Source organism: Lepeophtheirus salmonis, chromosome 13 (assembly GCF_016086655.4).
Source record: "Lepeophtheirus salmonis chromosome 13, UVic_Lsal_1.4, whole genome shotgun sequence".
Lineage (NCBI taxonomy): Eukaryota > Metazoa > Arthropoda > Copepoda > Siphonostomatoida > Caligidae > Lepeophtheirus > Lepeophtheirus salmonis.
Window position 1 is genome coordinate 46,728,511 of NC_052143.2, and position 19,790 is coordinate 46,748,300.

The window sequence follows — 19,790 nt, forward strand, 5'->3', positions numbered from 1 at the left end:
AAGTAATTCTTCAAACCCTTGTGCAGAGAGCCAATAATAAAAAGTAAGATCCTCAAAAAAATAATAATAATAAGGGGGTGTTAGTGTAAGTGTTCTTGTACGATTAAAGATAGAGGGAGAAACATCCCCTCCCTCCAACCAATAGGAAGAATATTCTAAGAAGATTCCGGGATGAGTATAAAAGCGACCAAATTCCACACCAAAACCTTCGATGAATACCCAAAAGAACAGTAATAAGATCACAAGTTTTAAAAAATATAATTTTTCAATAGATAAATAATCTCTAACCACACTTATAGATACTATAGTAGTACTTATAAACATGACGATATTAAATTTAAATTATAGAACAAGTCCTAATTAAAATCTGAATGAGATTAATATATACTTATTTTTTCGTTGGGGCGGACCTAGACGGATTTTTCGTTTGCGACCGATCTAGACCTTCTTTTGAAACCGGTAAGACTGAACATCTTTTAGGGAAAAAATTAGTTTGGTTCACTAAAAATCATACCAGGATTCAGATAAGTCTAGGATTTCCAGACCAAATCCATCACTACTGAAGTCTCCATTATAATATGAACTAACGTTCAATGAAGAGATGTACTCATGTACCTTCATTAATGTGTCCCTTTAACAGGTCAACCGTTATTAATTACTTAGCTCTATTATGAAAATTGTGAGAGATTAAGAGTCATTTTCTTACAATTTTCCTATGAACAATGGTGTATAACACATAATTAGCGGTCGATTACACTGAAAAACATTACAATCATGCATGTGAGACATTGTAAATCATCTTCCTTGAGACCCCTGATGGCTCCTCGATGGGCTACGGGGACAATCCCTCGTAGAAGTGCGCTGGTATCTCAATTCTCTTCTTGAACTGTGTGCTCATGGTGACCACTAGAAAAATGTTTTTCTAAGCAATCGACAGCTCATTTTGTGTTCTACAATTGTAAGAAAATGACTCTTAATCTCTCAAAACTGGCATAACAGAGAGGAGTAAATAATAACAGTTGCCCAGTATATCAGGGGCGTCTGTAGGATTGTATTTTTTTTTTGGGGGAAGTTTATGTTTCTTATTCTGCTTTTTTTCTAGAAAATTCAGCAAGTAAAATTTTTCGGAAAAATTTTTCAAAAATCCGCAGCAATTCACAGAAAATTAAACCAATTCGGAAAAAGATTCGAAAAATTTAATTAAAATTCAAATATTAAATTTTCTAGCAAATATCCCTTAATTTTTTTATGGGGAAGGGAGCGTTAGCACTTTCATCCCACCACTTGCAATCACCCTGTATATGCACAAAATGATATGGATAATTGTCCCAGCTATGATTTCTAGACAAACAGTAGACGTAGGCCATTTCCATTCTTTGAAAATGATCAAAGATAATATCTTTTTTATGAAAATAAACTTCCTTTTTGTAAGGGTAATTTAAGATTTTTATTACAAAATTCATATATATTTTTTGAGTATTTAAAAAAATATGGTGTTTTTTTTTGTATTGTACAATAAGTAAGAATCAGAAAATATAAACTGGAGTTTCGGAAAAACAAAGAGGGATATGTCCCTAGCGGGTCGTTATCTAACAGTGCAGGGTGCACGGGGTTCTACACATCCATATTATATACTATATGTTCTTAACAAGTTTTAAGTTTTGCGAAGAACGACCAATGATATCCTTTACAAAAAGAAAGAATTCCAATATTTTTTCCAGATCTAATTTTTCCTCTTAGTCAAACCCACAACTAAGTGCAAGAGGTATTGTCGATATTTCAGATTATTTCTGACAAAAAATGAAAGTATATTGACAAAATTTAGATATTTTGCCGCAATTTGAAATTAATCATATTCATTTTCAATCTTTTTTTTTTCTTAGAAAACAAATTTATTTTATCAGATGATCATTATGACTCAAAACAATTTTTAAACCCTATTTATAATTAATACTCTCGGTGAAATTATATAAAGCAGATGTCTTTTTTTGCACTAAATAGTTCTATTAATTCCTTAATTGGAGTTCTTAAAGTTAGATCTTTTTACTTTTATTTACCCTAAGATCTGCAGGGGTTGGTGTTTGTTTCGTTCATCTCATAGTTGCTTACAGCTAATACAGTAAAACGTCAAGAAGGTTTTCGTTTTGTTTGTTTTTTACATACCCGTAGATAATATTATTTTCATCCATGGTGATAATCATAAGTGCAATAAAACACCCGAACAAGTCTTACTTAATTTAACAAGAATATATATTATTAAACATTTTATTCATTATATGTAAATAAGGAATAGTTACACGTAAAACGAATTTGATGGCACTTGACTTTCTATCTAATGCAATAAAGATAATTATAATTCAATTTGGAGGGAAGGGTATCATCATGCATCATGACAAGGAGGGGGAAAGGGGGTTGGGAGTTTCATTGTCTCTTAGTTTGTTGCAGTTTTTAATACAAATTAAAAAAAAAATAATAATATTTTTTGTGTGATATATTCTGACCCTACCTAATAATGTAATAATGATTAAACATAATTAAATTCATGGAATAGAATAATGCTGATGGTCTAATTAGTTTTTATTGACTTGCAAAAACTAACAGACAGGGAAAAAATAAAGAATATAGAAATAATGGACATATGTACTATTGGGAGAACTGTGTCATTAACGGATTAGTAATACTAATGGAGTTAATAGAGGTTTGTACATCAAGTTGTAATTAATTTATTCATGACTTGAGCCTCAGTATTTCGTCCTGACTATGGACTATGGAATAACATACATATACAGTTTACATATATACGAGTACATAAACTAAGGAAGTATACATAGGATATACTAATGAAATATGAAATGAGAATCAATACATCCATTGTACAAAAAATGACAAACAAATACAAAGAAATATTTCTATAAAGATACTTATGTATATAATGACGTTGATACTGAGAAAAAAATAGTTGACGTAGGAGTAATTAATTAATGAACAAAAGAATAAATTTATATCCAATATATATAAACTAAATATGAAACTATTTAATCCATGAATTCAAATCTTTCAATCATTTTTTCATCAATGGTAAGAAGCTGCGGAGTCGTGAGGGATCTTTTGAGGGAAGGTGGCTTCCAATCTAATCAGCTCCGCTCACTACTTTCCAAATGGAAAATAGCGGTTGTGTTAGAGGAAGCCCCACTAGCTGAAGAAATGGAGGATCGTGTAGAGCCTACAAATAGATCAGGAGCTATGATGGTCGACATTTTCCTCCGCGGCTGATGATGAGAAAGAGGATGATGAATACTACTCATAAGCGGAGGAAGAAGAGACTTCTCGTCCTCCGACATTGAAGTTTTTTTTTGTACAGGAGATGCAGGTGTGGAGCGAGAACGGTGCTGAGAGAGTAACTGCTGTCGTTGTTGATGAAGCAATCGTCTCCGCTGACTGTAGCCACTCCCACCCCGATTATGAAAATGTTCATCAGAGCGGAAATGAAAGAGTTTCCTCACTTCACTCTGCAGTCTTTTACTCCGATATGCAAATACCATAGGAGAGATGACAGAATAAAGACACGTAAGTCCTAGAATGATGCACTTTGACCAATATGGAAACAGTCTTTCATCCTCAAGTCTCAGCCCTTTTCCCAAGAGATAAATGTAGAATGGTCCCCAGCAAAGGGCCACGAGTACTATCACAATCATAGAAATTTTGGCCGTGCGGCTCTCCTCTCTATACATGAACTGACTTGCATTAGAAATTTTGTGTTTTATGTTGTCCATAAACTGTTGGCTAGGAGATCTCTTGAGTTGCGCAGATCTGGATGAGATGACCGGAGGAGGGGTTTGAGTGTAGAGATTACTAATAACAGAAGGACGCTGATTTCGCTTTGGATCTGGAGATGTTTTGGCTTTGTTGGGGGGAGGATGAGAAACGAGATGTGATAGTTATTGCACAGTTAAACATATGCTCAGCAGGATTAATGGAGGTGCGTCGAGTGCGTTTGGAATTAGATTTGGCTTCTGTATAAATTCGAATGTAGATATAACTAATAAAGAGAGCAGGTGCAAGGAAGATAAAGACAAAGTTGAGGATTGGAAATATGATGCAGGTCCAACAGTATGGAGGAGGAAGTGAAGGAGGAGGAGGAGAAACAGATCCAACTGATGTTGATGCGGATCCAGGAAGGTGTTGGAGACTAGGATCCTCCCTCTTGGCACAAGTTTCCCATGAGAGTGCAGATTCATCCTGTATGGATGTACAAAGGCAGCCAGTGAGTATGGGAATGATCCATGATCCTATAATAAGGGACCATGATCGACCTTTGGTAATGAGATTTTGATATCTTAGAGGATATAGGATTGCAAGATACTGATCAAAAGAGATGGCGAGGGTTGAGAATACGGAGAGACTCGAGATCCAAGTAATAACAAACTCAGTGAGTCGACACTGAATCGAAGTCGTTATGGAAGGAATGAAAGAAGATGTGGATGAGAGATCCAAGCATAGTAGAGGGAGCATGAGACATGATGAAAGAACATTGACGATGAGGAGATTCACAACAAATCTAAAAAGAAAGGTAGATTAGTTTTATGTATGTAGGATAGGGATTCAAGAATAATACAAATATATATATGTGGGTTAATTTAATAGCTATGCCTTAGTCTCTCTTTTATCAGCAGGTCTCACAAATGGGAACTGTTGCGAATGAATTTATGTAGTAACTATATGTAACTCGTAAAACATGAAATGGGAGAGATGTTCAATGAAATAAACACATATGTACATAGCTTGATACTGCTATGATTTTTTGAATACAACATCAGCGTATTAATTAAACTCATGGGCAACAACAGAGTTCACATAAACAATAGATAAAAATATGTACTTTGTAGAGACCAAGAGCGGAAATGGGATGCTACCTAATTTTATATTTCGTTTGTGCAAAAATAGTATTCATTCATCATTAACATAGGTCTATACATTATACATATAATTAGTAATTATGTAGTCGTACATCATAATAATATGTACAAATGTTTACAAATGACTGACTTTGAGTTAGTGAGACCTTCTTAATAATTTTCCTCTAGATAATTTAAAGTAGTGGTCCCCAGCCTTTTTCTAACTGCAGACCGGTCAACGCTTGATAATTTGGCTGCGGACAGAGGGGGAGATATAATAATTATAATAAACGTTAATCCATTGTGAACTCCTATGAATCTTTATCAGCACATTGCTCCAACATTATAATGATATTATATGATTAGGAAATAGTAACTTCATTAGCAAATTGTTCCAATAACATAATGCTATTATAATATCAAAAACTGCTAAATCAATGGGAAGCCTGGGATCGTTTCTTTGCAACTATATGGTACCATCGGGGAGCCTGCTTCTTAATCATTTGGCTAGCTGTGTAAAACTTTAGCCCGCAAGTGAAGATAATGTGGTTATTGTAAAATAAAAGACAGCTCGACTAAGACTTGGACTATTATTAAATACTAATACTAAGTTCGGGAGCTAGATTTACTTGAAGAAACCACAGTTTAGAAAATGGGACCATAAAAATTCTGCTTAAAACTTATAAATAACTGTGTGGTAAGTTGTATATTTTACTTGTTTGTATGGTCTGGAATATTTGAAGACAGGCTTAGGATTAGGGATAACGTATACAAGAGCGTCCGCAGGATTATATTTTAGATTTAAAAAGTATCCCGAAATTTTAAATTTTGGGATTCTTTTTTTTAATGCGCAGCTATTTATAAAAAAAATATTATTTTTTTTTGTAAAAATCCAAAGCTATTTTCAAAAAGTTATATTTTTTGGAAAAGAAAATCCAAAAAATTAAATTGTTAAGAAATAAAATTTCAAAAACTAAAATTTCCAGTAAAATCAAAAATTATTTAAGTTGGGGAGCTCCTCCAGGCCATCCCCTGCGGACGGCCCTATTATACAGTTTAGCGGTATAACTGGTACAATAATTAATTAGCTATTTCCCTGTTTTATTTATTATCTAAGTCTGGGACGATAATAAAGAGGGAGTAAGTAGAAAGAAGACAATATTAAGTATGAATGTATATAACAAAAGAGCGCGATGATCATGTAGTAGGCATTGTAGCCCGTGAAATCCGATGAGTCAATTAATATAATTATCAACCAAAAATTAATTAAGCACTACCTTGTACAATTAATTATCTTTTGGAATTTGGATTCATACCTAATATTTTATTCCTCACCTACCAACTGTAGATGAAGTAATAAGTCCCTCTTTAACAACGTCCCATACTTTGATAATAAATAAAACAGAATAATAACTTATTAATTCTTGTATAGCTCGCCATTGATTAATCCAAAGACTAGTACGTGAACTGGTTTAGAGATCGCTGATTTAAAGTACCTACATACAATTTACAAAACATATATATATGTCTAGAGTCAAATGATTATATATAATAGCAATTTCGACAGAGGGTAATTTCTTCTTACTTTTTTGAAATTACCTAAGTATTGCAACAAGCATACATGTCATAATATGAGAAGTGGAATTATGCAGGAGTTCCTATGGATACATCAATTACCTCAACGTCCTCTTTAGAGTCATAAGTACCTACTACATAACTATTATATGTTACTATATTAAAAAACAGCATCTTTTGAATTAAGAAGGCGGGATAAGAAACAAGGATGGAAAAAACCACCTACAGTTTGAATGAATCGAATACTGGGCCACATGATACATACGTACCTATAATATTCTTAATTATTAAATTGATTTAATAAATATATACTATATATTGCGTACAAGTTGAAATGGAATACAAAACACAGACTCTATAACCGTAAGCAGATTATAAAAGTTCCAAAGAATAAATGAGATAAATCATTTCAAATTAAAAATACTCAATTTTTCTAAAAATAGGGTATTTAATCCAATGATTGAAATGCCATTAAATGTTCAATATATATTAAGATTCCTAATTAATCATTATTAAGTACTATCCCCAAATGCCCACAGTTATATGGTTTGTAAATATATAACAAATAAGTAATTTTAATAGAACAAAATTAAATGATAGAGAGATCAATTGATAGTTGTTAATTAAAATAGTTGATGTTATCTATATCAATAAAGCAAGGCCTGTCACTCTTTTAGTATGTTCATCGACGCCTTATGCTGGGTACTACTCCCGCTAGTAATTAAATCAATCAAAGTAAGACACCAAAATCGTAACTTGTACAATTTGATTGCAAAAAAATAATAGGGACTCTATTTGGTAAGTCATTGGTTTTATACATGTTGTGTACAAGTTTTAATCCAACAATAAAATGAAGGATTAATAGTACTTGGTAAAATATTGTACTAAATAAAAAAATCATATGTATTTATTTAATTAAGAATTTCTAAAACATTTTAAACCAAAGATAGGCGAGATTTCTAACTTCAAAGAAAGAAGTTAACAGCAAGACGACCTATTAAATAATGAACAAAAAAGAAGAAAGAGCACACGCATAAACCATTTGTCCTTTTCTAATAGCTATACTTAGTTCTAACTTTACACACTTCTTTACTTTACTTCACTTATCAGTTAGTTGAGTAGTTTGTAATAAATAAAAAAACTCCCCTAAAAAATTAAAAAGGGAAAAACGGTTGTTGCATGTGCTCCTTCTTCTTTTTTGTTCATTATTTTAACTGTCATGGTGTGTTAACATCTCCCTATAAAAGAAGAATTATTACCTATCTTTGGTGTAAATTGATTTAAAAATGCCTAATAAAATATATATATGTATATATGAATTTAAATATAATTATAATATTTTTCTAGCACTAATTCTATTTTAAATGAGGAAGGTTCTCCTCTTCTTAGCAATAATTCATTTTCTCCCTCCAAAATCATAAACCACTAATGTGCAAAAGATGATTATTAATTACAAATAATGGGTATGATTTTCATATATGTAGAGGAATAACACTACAATTCAAGAACTTATTCTTAAGATATATAGGCATGTCTCAAATCTGGTGATCCATAACATATAAGTTATCAAATAGTAGAAATGTATTCTATGTATTTTTGTACATTGCAAAATATTTAACGTTGCTTTCAATGAAATGCGTGTCCATTAAAAGCACGACATATACCATGTATATGATTATTTTTTACAATTTCCCATGAAATGAGTCAATGTATATGTGAGCACAAATTTTGCAAGAAACAATAAAAAAATATGAAGTAAAGTTCATTCACTCAAGACGTTGCTAATTTTTTACTTTACTTAATAAAAGTTTGTATGGAGATTGTTATATGTATACCTAGATATATACTATTTCATTAAAAATCATAGGATGGAGATGTGTCAGAACTATTTTCTAGTAAGCAAGGGAAGGCATTAATAAGGAACTTACATTTTTTTTGAAAAAATATATTTCTAATCTTCGTGGTTTTTTGAATAGAATGCAATGTAGGGCCCTTTTTAAGTTTTTTTTTTTTTTTTCCTCAGATGGTCTTAATTTATAGAAATGACGTTTCTCAATCCATTTGTATGATTAGGCGGATAAATAAGAGTACAGACACGACTCACTTTTTGAAAGAAACAAAGATATAGTGTATTTCCCAATGTTTTCATTAACTTTCATAAGTTAACTTTTACATAATTTAAAGAAGCTGACTCTGCTTATTATGAACTCAAAAAAGGTACCGATTGGTCCATTAAAATATGAATACTTCCTAATTCAATTTTAAATGAAGGATGAGTTATTGAAATATATTCATATTTCGATATATTAAAACATAAACAGTTAGTTACAAAAAAAAACCCTGAGCTCTTAGCAAGTCCGAAACGATCTAGAGGATCTATCAAAAAGGTCAAACTGGACCTGAAAGCGTTAAAGAAAACAGCCCAGGTCAACCCCCTTCAGGGCATATGAAGGAGATCTCTGGGTTTCATACCAGACCATCTAGAAAACGATCAAAAAAGTGGGTGGAAATAGCCTTGTGAGAGTGGAGAGGCCACTTCTCACACCAGCAATGAAAGAACCCCATTTTCTTCGTTGCAAGACTCTTTTGTGTTCTTTTTTACACAATTTTGCCCCCCCCCCTACAGCCCTGATGACCTGACTACACCTTTGGGGTGTATGTCTAGGGAAAGGCCTGTAGTGTCCCTCATCCAAACACCGCATACCTCAAAGTCACTGCCAGCCAGCACTAGTACGCCATGGTAGAGGAATACATCCATAGCGGGTGCCATGCCTCCCGCTGACGCATGGAAGCCATCATTGCTGCAAAGGGCAGCTACATTAATGATTAAGAGAGCTCATACACACATTTATTTATAGTAATATTTTTTTTGAAATTATATCGTTAAATAATAAATTAAACTTTGTTGAAGTTTAAAATTCAAAATGGTCAGATTTCAATGGAATACTCAGTATTACATTGGGGATTTACATAGGTTTAAAATTGTTATCATTAGACCTGTTCCTCTCCTCCCAAATAATTATCAAATTAGTTATCCTATATATTTTGAGAATGTTAAAAAAGAAATCGAAAATCAAAACGGTAACCCTGACAATTTGAAAAACGTTTCGAAGGAAAGCAGCTTAGCTCTCAAGACGTTTAACTAGAACAGATACAATCAGCTATGACAAAAGAGGAGGGGGGGAAGGAAATAAACAAGGACGATTGTAAGAATTACTCCAATGTCGATCCTCAATTCTACTCTGAGTCCAAGTAGGACTTACAATTATAACTCTACAACAAATCCTCAAGATCTTTTATGAGCACATACGAATGTTCAATCAGGTTTGGAACATAATTCATTTTTATAGGAAAATAAGTTCACTTATCAGGAGTTAAATAATGATGACAACCACTTAGCAAAATAAAATCCATTCTTCAGATTACGAATTCCCAAAAAGGAGCCCATCTACTAAATACAAAGGATTTACATCAGTACTTCAAATTGTCAGAATGACCCCGTTTCTTTTATTTTTACATACCATGCGGACATATTTTACGCAACACTGTGAATGAGTCAGTTAGTGACAAGAGAGTAAACTGATAGTAACTACACTATAACTACAAGTAATTAGTGGAATTGCCTTGAGGTCTGTTTGTTTATGTTAAATACTTTATAAATATATACATAATATAATATAATACTATGTATTTATTCATAAAGTAGAACATTAACATGTTTAATACAGTCGCGTTATTCAATATCTCGAAAAATATCTACATAACTCTTGGGTTACAGACATGTATGTATGTACAATCAACAAAGGCTTATGTATAAATGAATGGAAGGTACCTTCTCGAGTCGTACAACAACCTGCTTGCAAAACGCCTGGGCAGTGTTGCTGTTGTCGTATTAATATTTATCACCAGCTCCAAGATTCCCACAACATAAATAATTATATAAATGGTATTTATGTACTACTGCTATTACCAAACTTATTTGTAGATACATTAAAACACAAAAAGAAAACAATAATTTATAAGTTGGAAAAGTATATTAGTTTAGAATATGCATAATGTATAAGTGAGTGCATTTATCATTTTGAATTGTTTAGCTTAAAATAAAATTACTTATCTTCTACGTAAATAAGCATGAAACAAATGCCACTGTATACAAGTTGTGCCTTTCATTTCAATAGGTTAGAGGGTTCGAATATGAATATAATAGAGCGGGCCGTTTTGAGGGGATTGTAGTGTATTCCGAGTACTACCCACAGACGGAAGTACCGGACCGGAGCAAAGGCAATAAGAAGACCTTTAGATTGAGGGTACAATCATACACTAAAATATTTATTCTTTAACGGATTAAAACTAAAAAGGACGTACATAGCCAAAACTACTAAAATGTATAAACATGTTACATGTAAAATCTACTTAATAAAAAGGTGCTATCTATTTAAAACAAATCCCTACGTCATTAGATAAAATCACATAAAAGACAATATAAAACCCCTTTTTTAGATATTAATAAATGGCTAGTGATAAAAAGTTGATGCGTACTATTGAAAAACAGTATGCCAAATTTCATGTCTGAAAAATAATATTTTTAGCAGCCGACACTCGATAGAAATTTCTAAATACAAAATGATTATTAATATTTTAATGGGTTATTGCTAATTATATTCATAAGTAGATTCTTATAAAATAAAAATTTATTTGAGGAACAAACTGAATCGAGAACTGTAAAGGTTTTAAACACAAATTTATCCAAAAACTAATCTTTTTCAGGCTTTATATGGAATTAACCATATTTTTTAGGCTTTTTAACAACAATTACTATAGCCAGTGTTTTTTTTAAGGGAGTACTTGCCCTATACCTCGCACTTTTACATAAAATATAGGAGCCGACCCTTTTATCTTTATTTAAGGGCCCACTCAATGTAAAACTTGCCCCCTTTCATATAAACCAATCAAAGTAAACTTATTATTCGTACTTTAATAATTTTAAATATTTTATTTTTGTAATGAAACTTACTACTTGAAACTTCATTTTCTTCTGGTATTATCCTCTTAGAAGTCGTTTTTGGTGAGAAAAAAAATCTTTGTCGCTACAATTACTTAGAATTGAAAATGCATAATCTGGATTATCAATTCAAGGGATTTTTGGAATGCTGGGGAAGTTCATTGTACTATACATTTTTTCCTAATTTCAATTTCCTATTAGGGCAACTGTTACTTTCTTGTCTAAGACATCAATAAACATTTTCCTTTCCTTTCTTTAATCAGAGAAAAAGTTTTGTTCCATAACAGGAATTTCCTTAGTTAATGGACATGGTGAAAAATTTATACATTTATAAGTTAAAATATTAAATTAATAATGTGAATCATCCATAAATGAATCAATATTTTCTTGGTAGCCTGGAAAATTCTTGGTAAAAGATTTCATCAAATTTCTATATTTTTTATGATATAATACTATATCTAATTTGCCATATTTTTTTCACAGACAGTAGTGATTGTAATTGTATGGTAGATATCTATGACTTTGATATCTAAAATTTATTTAATTATTTCACAGTAGGTTCTTTTATAATAAAGGATTTAGATTCCACCTTATACAAAAAAAACGCACTTGATCATATCCTGGTAGTTGAGTTTTGCTAAAGTCAAAAGCACATTCAAAAATTCGAAAATTGTACTTTGCATGAGTTGTGATATTCAATGATTGTACAAATCTTAAAATAAATTATGACTTGATAGTCAAATTTTTACTAGCAACTCATTTTTAAATGCATAATTATGTATATAGTTACACCACGTAATTCTCTTAACCTATTAAGCTTGATTTTTTTTGAAAACCCTGCAATGTATGCTAAAAAAAGAGGTATAATAAAATAGTATGAGACATTAATATTTTAATCTCGTTTCGGCAGTTAAAAACATTTTCTCACACATCTGAAATTTGGCATGTATGTTTATTTCTATGCATAACAGTGAAATATAACTAACCATATTCGATTTTCTAGCTTTTTGGGTTTCGGTCCAACCCAACCTAATGTATAAGTTATGTACATTTTACATATTAGTTGGCACAAGGAAAAATGAGAAATTATTTCAGAAAAATCTATTTTATTGATTATAAATAAACTTTTCAATGAAAAAATATAACATGTAGATATGTCGGATCTTGGCATTTTTTTAATATTTTAAATCAATCTGGTAATAAGAATCAACAAGATGAGATCAAATTTTATAGAATTCATCCTCATAATGATACCAGACCTGAATCCCTGTTGCAATTAGCTTCTCCATTGACAAAAAATCACAATTTTTGAGCTTAGCTTTCATTATTTTCTGTAGATTTCCTAAAAGATTTAAGTCAGGTGAATTACCTGGTCACTCATAAACATTAATTGAAGATTCTTCAAAGTATTTTTGCACTTTCTTTGATGAATGACGACTTTGAATATTAGGAATCAAATGAATCCCTAATATTTCCTTATATTTTCCATTATTTATCCTTTCTGTAACAGGTATCAGACTCTCAGAACCAGATGCACTTCATACATCCCAAAAATCTCCTTTTTCTACTTTTCAAAATTGTTTTCCAGATGGTGATAGAATATTTTATCAGAATTTGATATCATATCATATATAAAAGAAAATACAAAAATTATTTGAAGAATCTGCGGGGGGTTTTTTTTCATTTTTTTTTTCTATGAGTGGTCAGGACTCTCAAATCTTATTGAAAATCTATGGGCAATAATTATAGCTAACTTAAGAAAATGTTAAATTTAAGCTCAGATAATGTGATTATTCGACAATGTAGGATCTATTAGTGACATTATTCAGATCTGCTATCATGATGATGATGATTTCAATAAAATGAGTCCAACCCTGGTTTATGTAATGACAAATCGAGTTAAAATGATCCTAAATGTAAAAGACATTCATATTAACTACTACTCCTAATATTTTTCCATTGAAAAGTTGATTTATAATCAATAAAATAAATTTATCTGAAATATTGTGTCATTTTTTCCATATTCCAACTAATATGCACAAGGCATACACAATTAGTGCTGTCAGTCCTTTTTTAGTATGAAAGTCTGTAATCCCGTCAAGTTCTTGTCTATTTTTTTTTAAATTCGGTATTTAATGACGTCCATCAACTTCTTCTTTTTTTTTTTTTTTTTGCAGTCCCGTCAAGTTCTTGTCTATTTTTTTTACATTCGGTCTTTAATGACGTCAATCCACTTGATTTTTTTTTTTTAGATCAGTTCTAATAATAAGGACTGACCGTCCAAATGACCAATAGGACCGGTGCTAAGACTGGACTTAATTTAATAAATAAAGACCAACACCACACTATATTTATAATAACGCAAGAGAATGATACCAAAGTAAATGGATGCTACTTCATCTTACGATACAATAATGATTTTAATTGACTTAGGTGTAACTCGTTTCTTAATTATATAAACAAAGGTAAATAAGACTTAAAAAATTGATGAAAATCTTCAAACATAGAAACAAACTCTTTTTCGTTCCTATTTACTTACCTTTTTATCTATATGATACAACTGACAACTACGAAAATAATTACAGATATAATATGTATGTATGGTCCATCATTATGCAAATGATAGTATTGACATTGGAAGAGGACAAAGATAGTATCTCTACTTATATCTATAATATAGGTATAAATTTGATTCAATATACATGGGTAAAATTCAAACAGAAGGCATCATTATCATACCTTTCTATCTCTTCCGCATCATGGGTTGGTTGTAGTATGTATATTTTGAGTAAATTAGATACCTAAAGACCCAATATCACTCCCCAAAAATGATGCAATTATATACACATATGTAGTAAGTACATTCAAAAATAGGTGGCATAATCTCCAACACAAATCAATGTTGTAAAACAGAATTGGGAAACTCCTGCATGTGTTTTGTTTTTCAAAGTTAAATCATAATTAATGAGACCTACTATGTAGTTAAGGGGCATGTTTATATAATTAGGAGTAATTTCCATAAATTTGCTTTAGTTCTTATTATTACTTTTATCATTATATAATACGAACTGTTCAAGTCAATCCAACTCATGTACGTATTATGTTTGCAGAGGTACGAATGAAGATAGATAGTTCGGCCCACTTGCAGTCATTCAATCATAATTACTATCGGGGTAGTTAATTACAAAAGAACACGTCCAATCCCCATACATACATGCGTCAAAATGCAATCACTCAAGGATACAAAGCCTGTATTCGTGACTTAAATAATAAATTATATAGATATTCGGAATCCAAATATTAATTTACTAATATCCTTATACGAACCGAACATATAATTATTCTGCATCAATATCATAGATAGACATTCGATAGTGATATATTTTTGTATAATAACTATTTACATTGCATATCAAACATAGAATCAAATAAATGGAAAGATGACGACTTGCATTCAAAATTGCAAATGAGTGACGACATTATACACGTAAGGAATTTGTTATCCCTATTGATTTAATAAATCTAGATAATAGGAAATAATTGTCAAAGCTAAATATATAATATTATAGGCAGCAAATGATTCATACAAGGTAGAACGAAATGCATGGCTCAATGTCTAATAAGATAAAACATATGTACACGTATATTTATAGGCAGTACATATGAGGTATAAACATGAATATCAGAGCATACATAGAGAAATTAGTGAAAAAAAGTATGTACATATGTTTAAGGACAAATGTGTAGAGCTTGAGGATCTAGAAAATGAGATAGCCAAAAAAGAAAAAATAGGGCACTGGACGTAAAAGCCCTTTTTTTGCAATAGTTAATTATCTTGTGTTCGTATACCCACTTGGAAGATACATTATACAAATTGATTTATTTGAGGAAATTGTAATCGTTTAGGAGATAATAGTGAATAATTTATATTTGCTTTACACATTCATCATTGATCCTAGCAGACAAAATGCAAATTATGCAAATAACAAAGGGAACATTTATTATACAACACATGTATCGTGGGACAAGATCCAAATTGTCATAATTCAAAAATTTACTCAACAAATGAAGCTTACAAATTCCATATTTTTATTATGAATACTTGTGTTTTTCAATTTTTAGAATAAAATTGAATCTGAGAAATTCATTTCATCAGACTAAATTTCTCTGATTTTGAGTAATTACATTAAATATTAGACTTCTAAAATGACATATAGGTAATAACACTTAATATTTGTAATTTTTGTAGTTACAACTGGGCTCTCTACCCTCGATGTGGTCTATGCAAACGTCACACACTTCCTTCTTAAGGATAATTCTCCTTGGTTTTACCGAAGTGAGACGTGGTAGGTACTAGTGTTGGGTTTTGGTATGAAAATCCTGGACTGGTCTGAGACCCTTATAACTTTTGGTGAACTGATCTAATTTGGTCCTTTTAGGAAGCTCGGTCTCAAAGAAACATTAGTTCTCGATCGGTTCTTAAGAAAAAGTCTGGATCGGTCTCATTTAAAATTTGATCTACACCAATCCGAAAGATGAATTGTTGAAAAGCCATGCGTGTTTCAAAATATTGAGCATTGACCTACAATAACGTCATATGAAGTTAAAGGTATTGCATAAATCAAATTTCTACAACTCATAAATCGCTCCATGGATGGAGACCTAAAAAAATTGGTCAATATTAAGATTGAAAAAAATGGTTCACGATTTGGAAATAATTAAGCTTTGGTCTAACGTCCGAGATGTCGGCGGTCTGTACCGAAATACCGTTCCAAATCGGTTTAAAAAATCACTTCATACCGAACTTTAAAAATTCCAATCTCGAGCCGTCTCAACACTAGTAAATACCTACAAACATCAACATAAAAGCGTTCTGGGAATGGGTATGTATTTATATGTTTAAAAATAAAGATATTACAAAAAAAAATCTAGTTTAACATTATTTATCTTCAAATCTTAGCAATATGGAACGAAAATATTGATTTTATTATTAATTTTTATGGTTAAAGCAAATAATAAACACAGTAAATATACAACGGAGGTTGTGTTAGCAAAAATTAATGAATAAAAATTATTTACTATTAAAGACAAATTAAGTTCTCATGAAAAAGATGAAATTTTGTACCCGGTTTGTCAAGATTTTTGGTCAAAAATGAATCATAATAATTTTACAATATTAAAAATAACAATAAATTGCTATTATTTTTTTATTTTTTTCCCACAGGTCAGTTTTCATAATCTTGTAGCATCACCACTTAATAAATGATATGAAGGGTGTTTTTTTTAATTTTGTAATACGATTCAAAATGTATTTTTTAATAGGCATTCAACATTTATTATTATAAATAGTTTATCAAAGAAAAAATTTGCCAGATGGTATAGAAAAAATACAAATTCTTATCCATTTTACCTCCATCGTTGCAAGAGTAGGAGTATTTAGAATAGATAATATTCATTATTATAAGGGATTGAAATACTGAACATATATATATATATATGTATGTATAAAAACCAAAAGGTTATGAGTAGTAAGTATGAGAGTATTCTTCTTCTTAAGAAATGCATCTTTTAAGCAATAAAATATGATTTGATAGCTTTTTTGCCTTAGGGAAAATGGAAATATGTATATACATATATTTATAACATACCTACTTATATTTTTCAAGACGAATCATTGAAGGAAACTTTTCTCTCTCTGAGATACTGGACATGACGTATAAGTATGTATGTATATAATCCTTTTATTCACAAAAATTGTGGGTTTTTATAAATTCTTCATATATACGGATTTTTTATTTAAATTTCCATCAAAATTGTTTGAAAGTTGCTACTGAACTACTACGTCTGCTATGAAACTCTGGATGTGGCACTCTGACATCCAATTGCTCTATTTGTGAAGAGTATAATTTTAAAAATGGAGTCAAAATCTATAACTTATAACATTAACTCAAAGAAATTTATTGCGAGAGAAAAAAATGATTAAAGTTTGTATTTTCGTAGCTAAAAAAAAAAACATAATATATGTAAAGTGCGTAAAAATTAATAAACCAATCATTGTAAACCTTAGTTACAATGAGAGATCCAGTTAAACCTGGTCTAACGACTACCCAAATTTAAGCGTTTGACGGCACTAAATTTACATATCCAGTTTTGTAACATATAATTGCTTCAAAATTCTAAACTTGGTTTAAGAAGTCTCCTGCACTAAGCAGTTTTCATTGCCTGACGACTGGATACAGGTTTTACTGTATATTCAATAGTTATGTAAAGAGCTTCTGCCAGAGTAAATGATATTCTTATCATCCCTTCAGTATTTAGGGTTTAAAAAATGTACTATGATCATTGTTGTGTTAGTCCATATTTATTCGGTCCAGTCCAGGCTTAGAACCGGTCCTTCGGAGAGTCAGTACTAGAAACTTATTTAAAAAAAGAATAAATGAAGTTGAGTGACGTAATCAAAGACCAAACTTTACAAGTTTAAGAACTGAAACGTAGGACTGAGCTGGATCGGACCGAAACTGAACTGGAAGGGAGATGAGTTTTCAGCCCCAAAAATGGACTAACACAGCACTAATTATGATTATCTTTAATATACGTTAAAAAACATCGATTTTTCACACTTTATCTTATTTTATTTAAGTTTTGTATAGTATGAAGTACCACTTATTTCCACGAGGATTTGCAATTACTTGCAAATAAGACATGGCTATATATTGTCGGTATGTGGTAGTCTTAAAAATCCACAGAAGGCGTAAAGAATTTGCTATAGAATAGAATAAGAAACACTAACCATTACGTAACGTATACATGATAGAAATATCAAATTCAATCTTAGAAGCTAGGATTATCAATTTGATACTTTAAAATAAAAAAAAAGGAATCATAAGTGACACAAATGAATGTACATAATATGTGAAAAGGGGTTGACCTCGAAATCATCCGTACAAGTGCATAGTCATAGTTATTATGAGTCGTTTTTGCTTACCTATTGGATGTTGTTCTCAAAGCAGGTCTTCGAAAAAAGGCCATAAGGAGTATCGTATTCGCAAATGATCCCAGAATGAAAAGAATGGATAAAAATACAATCGTAGAGACATAAAGAACCTCTGAAGGAAAGGAAGGAGATGAGGGGACTTCGTCACTACTAAGCGGTGTTATGGTTGTAGTGAACGAGGCGGCTGAATTGTTGAAATCTCTACTAATCAGCGAGGAGGTGCTGAAATTAGAGATATCTTCTCCAGCCATTTTCGATAAGTAGTTTTTTAATTTCGTATTTCAGGAGATGAGGAGTGAGCTCTTCACATCCACTCCTTATAATATTATAAAGAGTAGGTTTAGAATTAGTTCAATCTGAAGTGACGGATCCGAACTCTAGGGGTAAATGACGCTCTGAAAGGCAACAATGAAAAAAAAATATTACAACATGTCGATAAAGAATAGAGAAATAAACACGCAGAGGAAATCATTACCAGTCATCCTTACCATCTTGTAAATAACACAGAGTTTTTTATAGCTTTTTAAATAAATATATATAATCAAACATTATATCACATTTGTATATCAATTATATCCAAAGAAATAAGAGTAAGAAATTTCAGCACTTATTCCTTCACGTGCATAATAATTACTGACAGTATTCCTGCTTTTTTTCTTTTTCTTCTTCTTTTCTCTTTCATGATTTTACCGGCACTTCCCGGCGTGCATTGCAGTATACGCTTCTTCCACCAAGAGCAAGCAAAGAATTATTTTTCTAAAATTATTTTCCCATTAATTTTTCTTCTTCCTTTTTTATCAATGAGTATTTTGCGGAAAATATTTCTTAATAATATTAATAAATGCTCATAACTATTTACAATACTAGAAGTATCCCTCTATTTACTAATTATTGCACAGTTTTTGCAATTTTTAATGCATACACATGAAACAGAAAGAAAACGAGGGGAGGGGGGTCATGACACAAAAATGGACTGATTAAAACAGGTTTTATATTATTTTAGTATCTTATTTTGTCGTTAAGTTATTTGCATGAAATTCTTTCTAGTAAAGAGACGGATTTTGGACATTTGATAGTGGCTATAAATGGTTTTATAGCCACAAGGTGGTGGGTTTTTTATAAGGTCCTTCCTGTCGTTTTTATTTATTGATAATTTTGTGCAAAATACTTGAGGAATTCGCATCGAAGAAGAACTGGGATTGTGTTATAAAAGTATTGATGATGAAACTGGTTGTTGGTTACATTCTTTTCTTGGACTATAAGAAATGTGGGAACTTAAACTGGAATTTATTGAGGTTCTCTTTTTTGTTATAATACTTGTTAT

The 19,790-nt window shown here is 31.1% G+C and overlaps 1 protein-coding gene across 1 annotated transcript in view; it reads right to left on the reverse strand.

Annotated features, from left to right (window-relative positions):
• Nucleotides 1–2,232: 2,232 nt before the first annotated feature.
• Nucleotides 2,233–19,790, reverse strand: part of LOC121127633 (adenosine receptor A2b) — a 258,379-nt gene continuing 240,821 nt past the window's right edge. The window contains exons 2-4 of the mRNA XM_071892688.1: nt 18,458–18,861; nt 3,948–4,558; nt 2,233–3,901 (exon numbers count right to left, since the gene is read on the reverse strand). Coding sequence (XP_071748789.1) covers nt 3,135–3,901; nt 3,948–4,558; nt 18,458–18,717 — 1,638 coding nt within the window. The 5' untranslated portion in view covers nt 18,718–18,861 and the 3' untranslated portion in view covers nt 2,233–3,134. The remainder of the gene's footprint in view (nt 3,902–3,947; nt 4,559–18,457; nt 18,862–19,790) is intronic.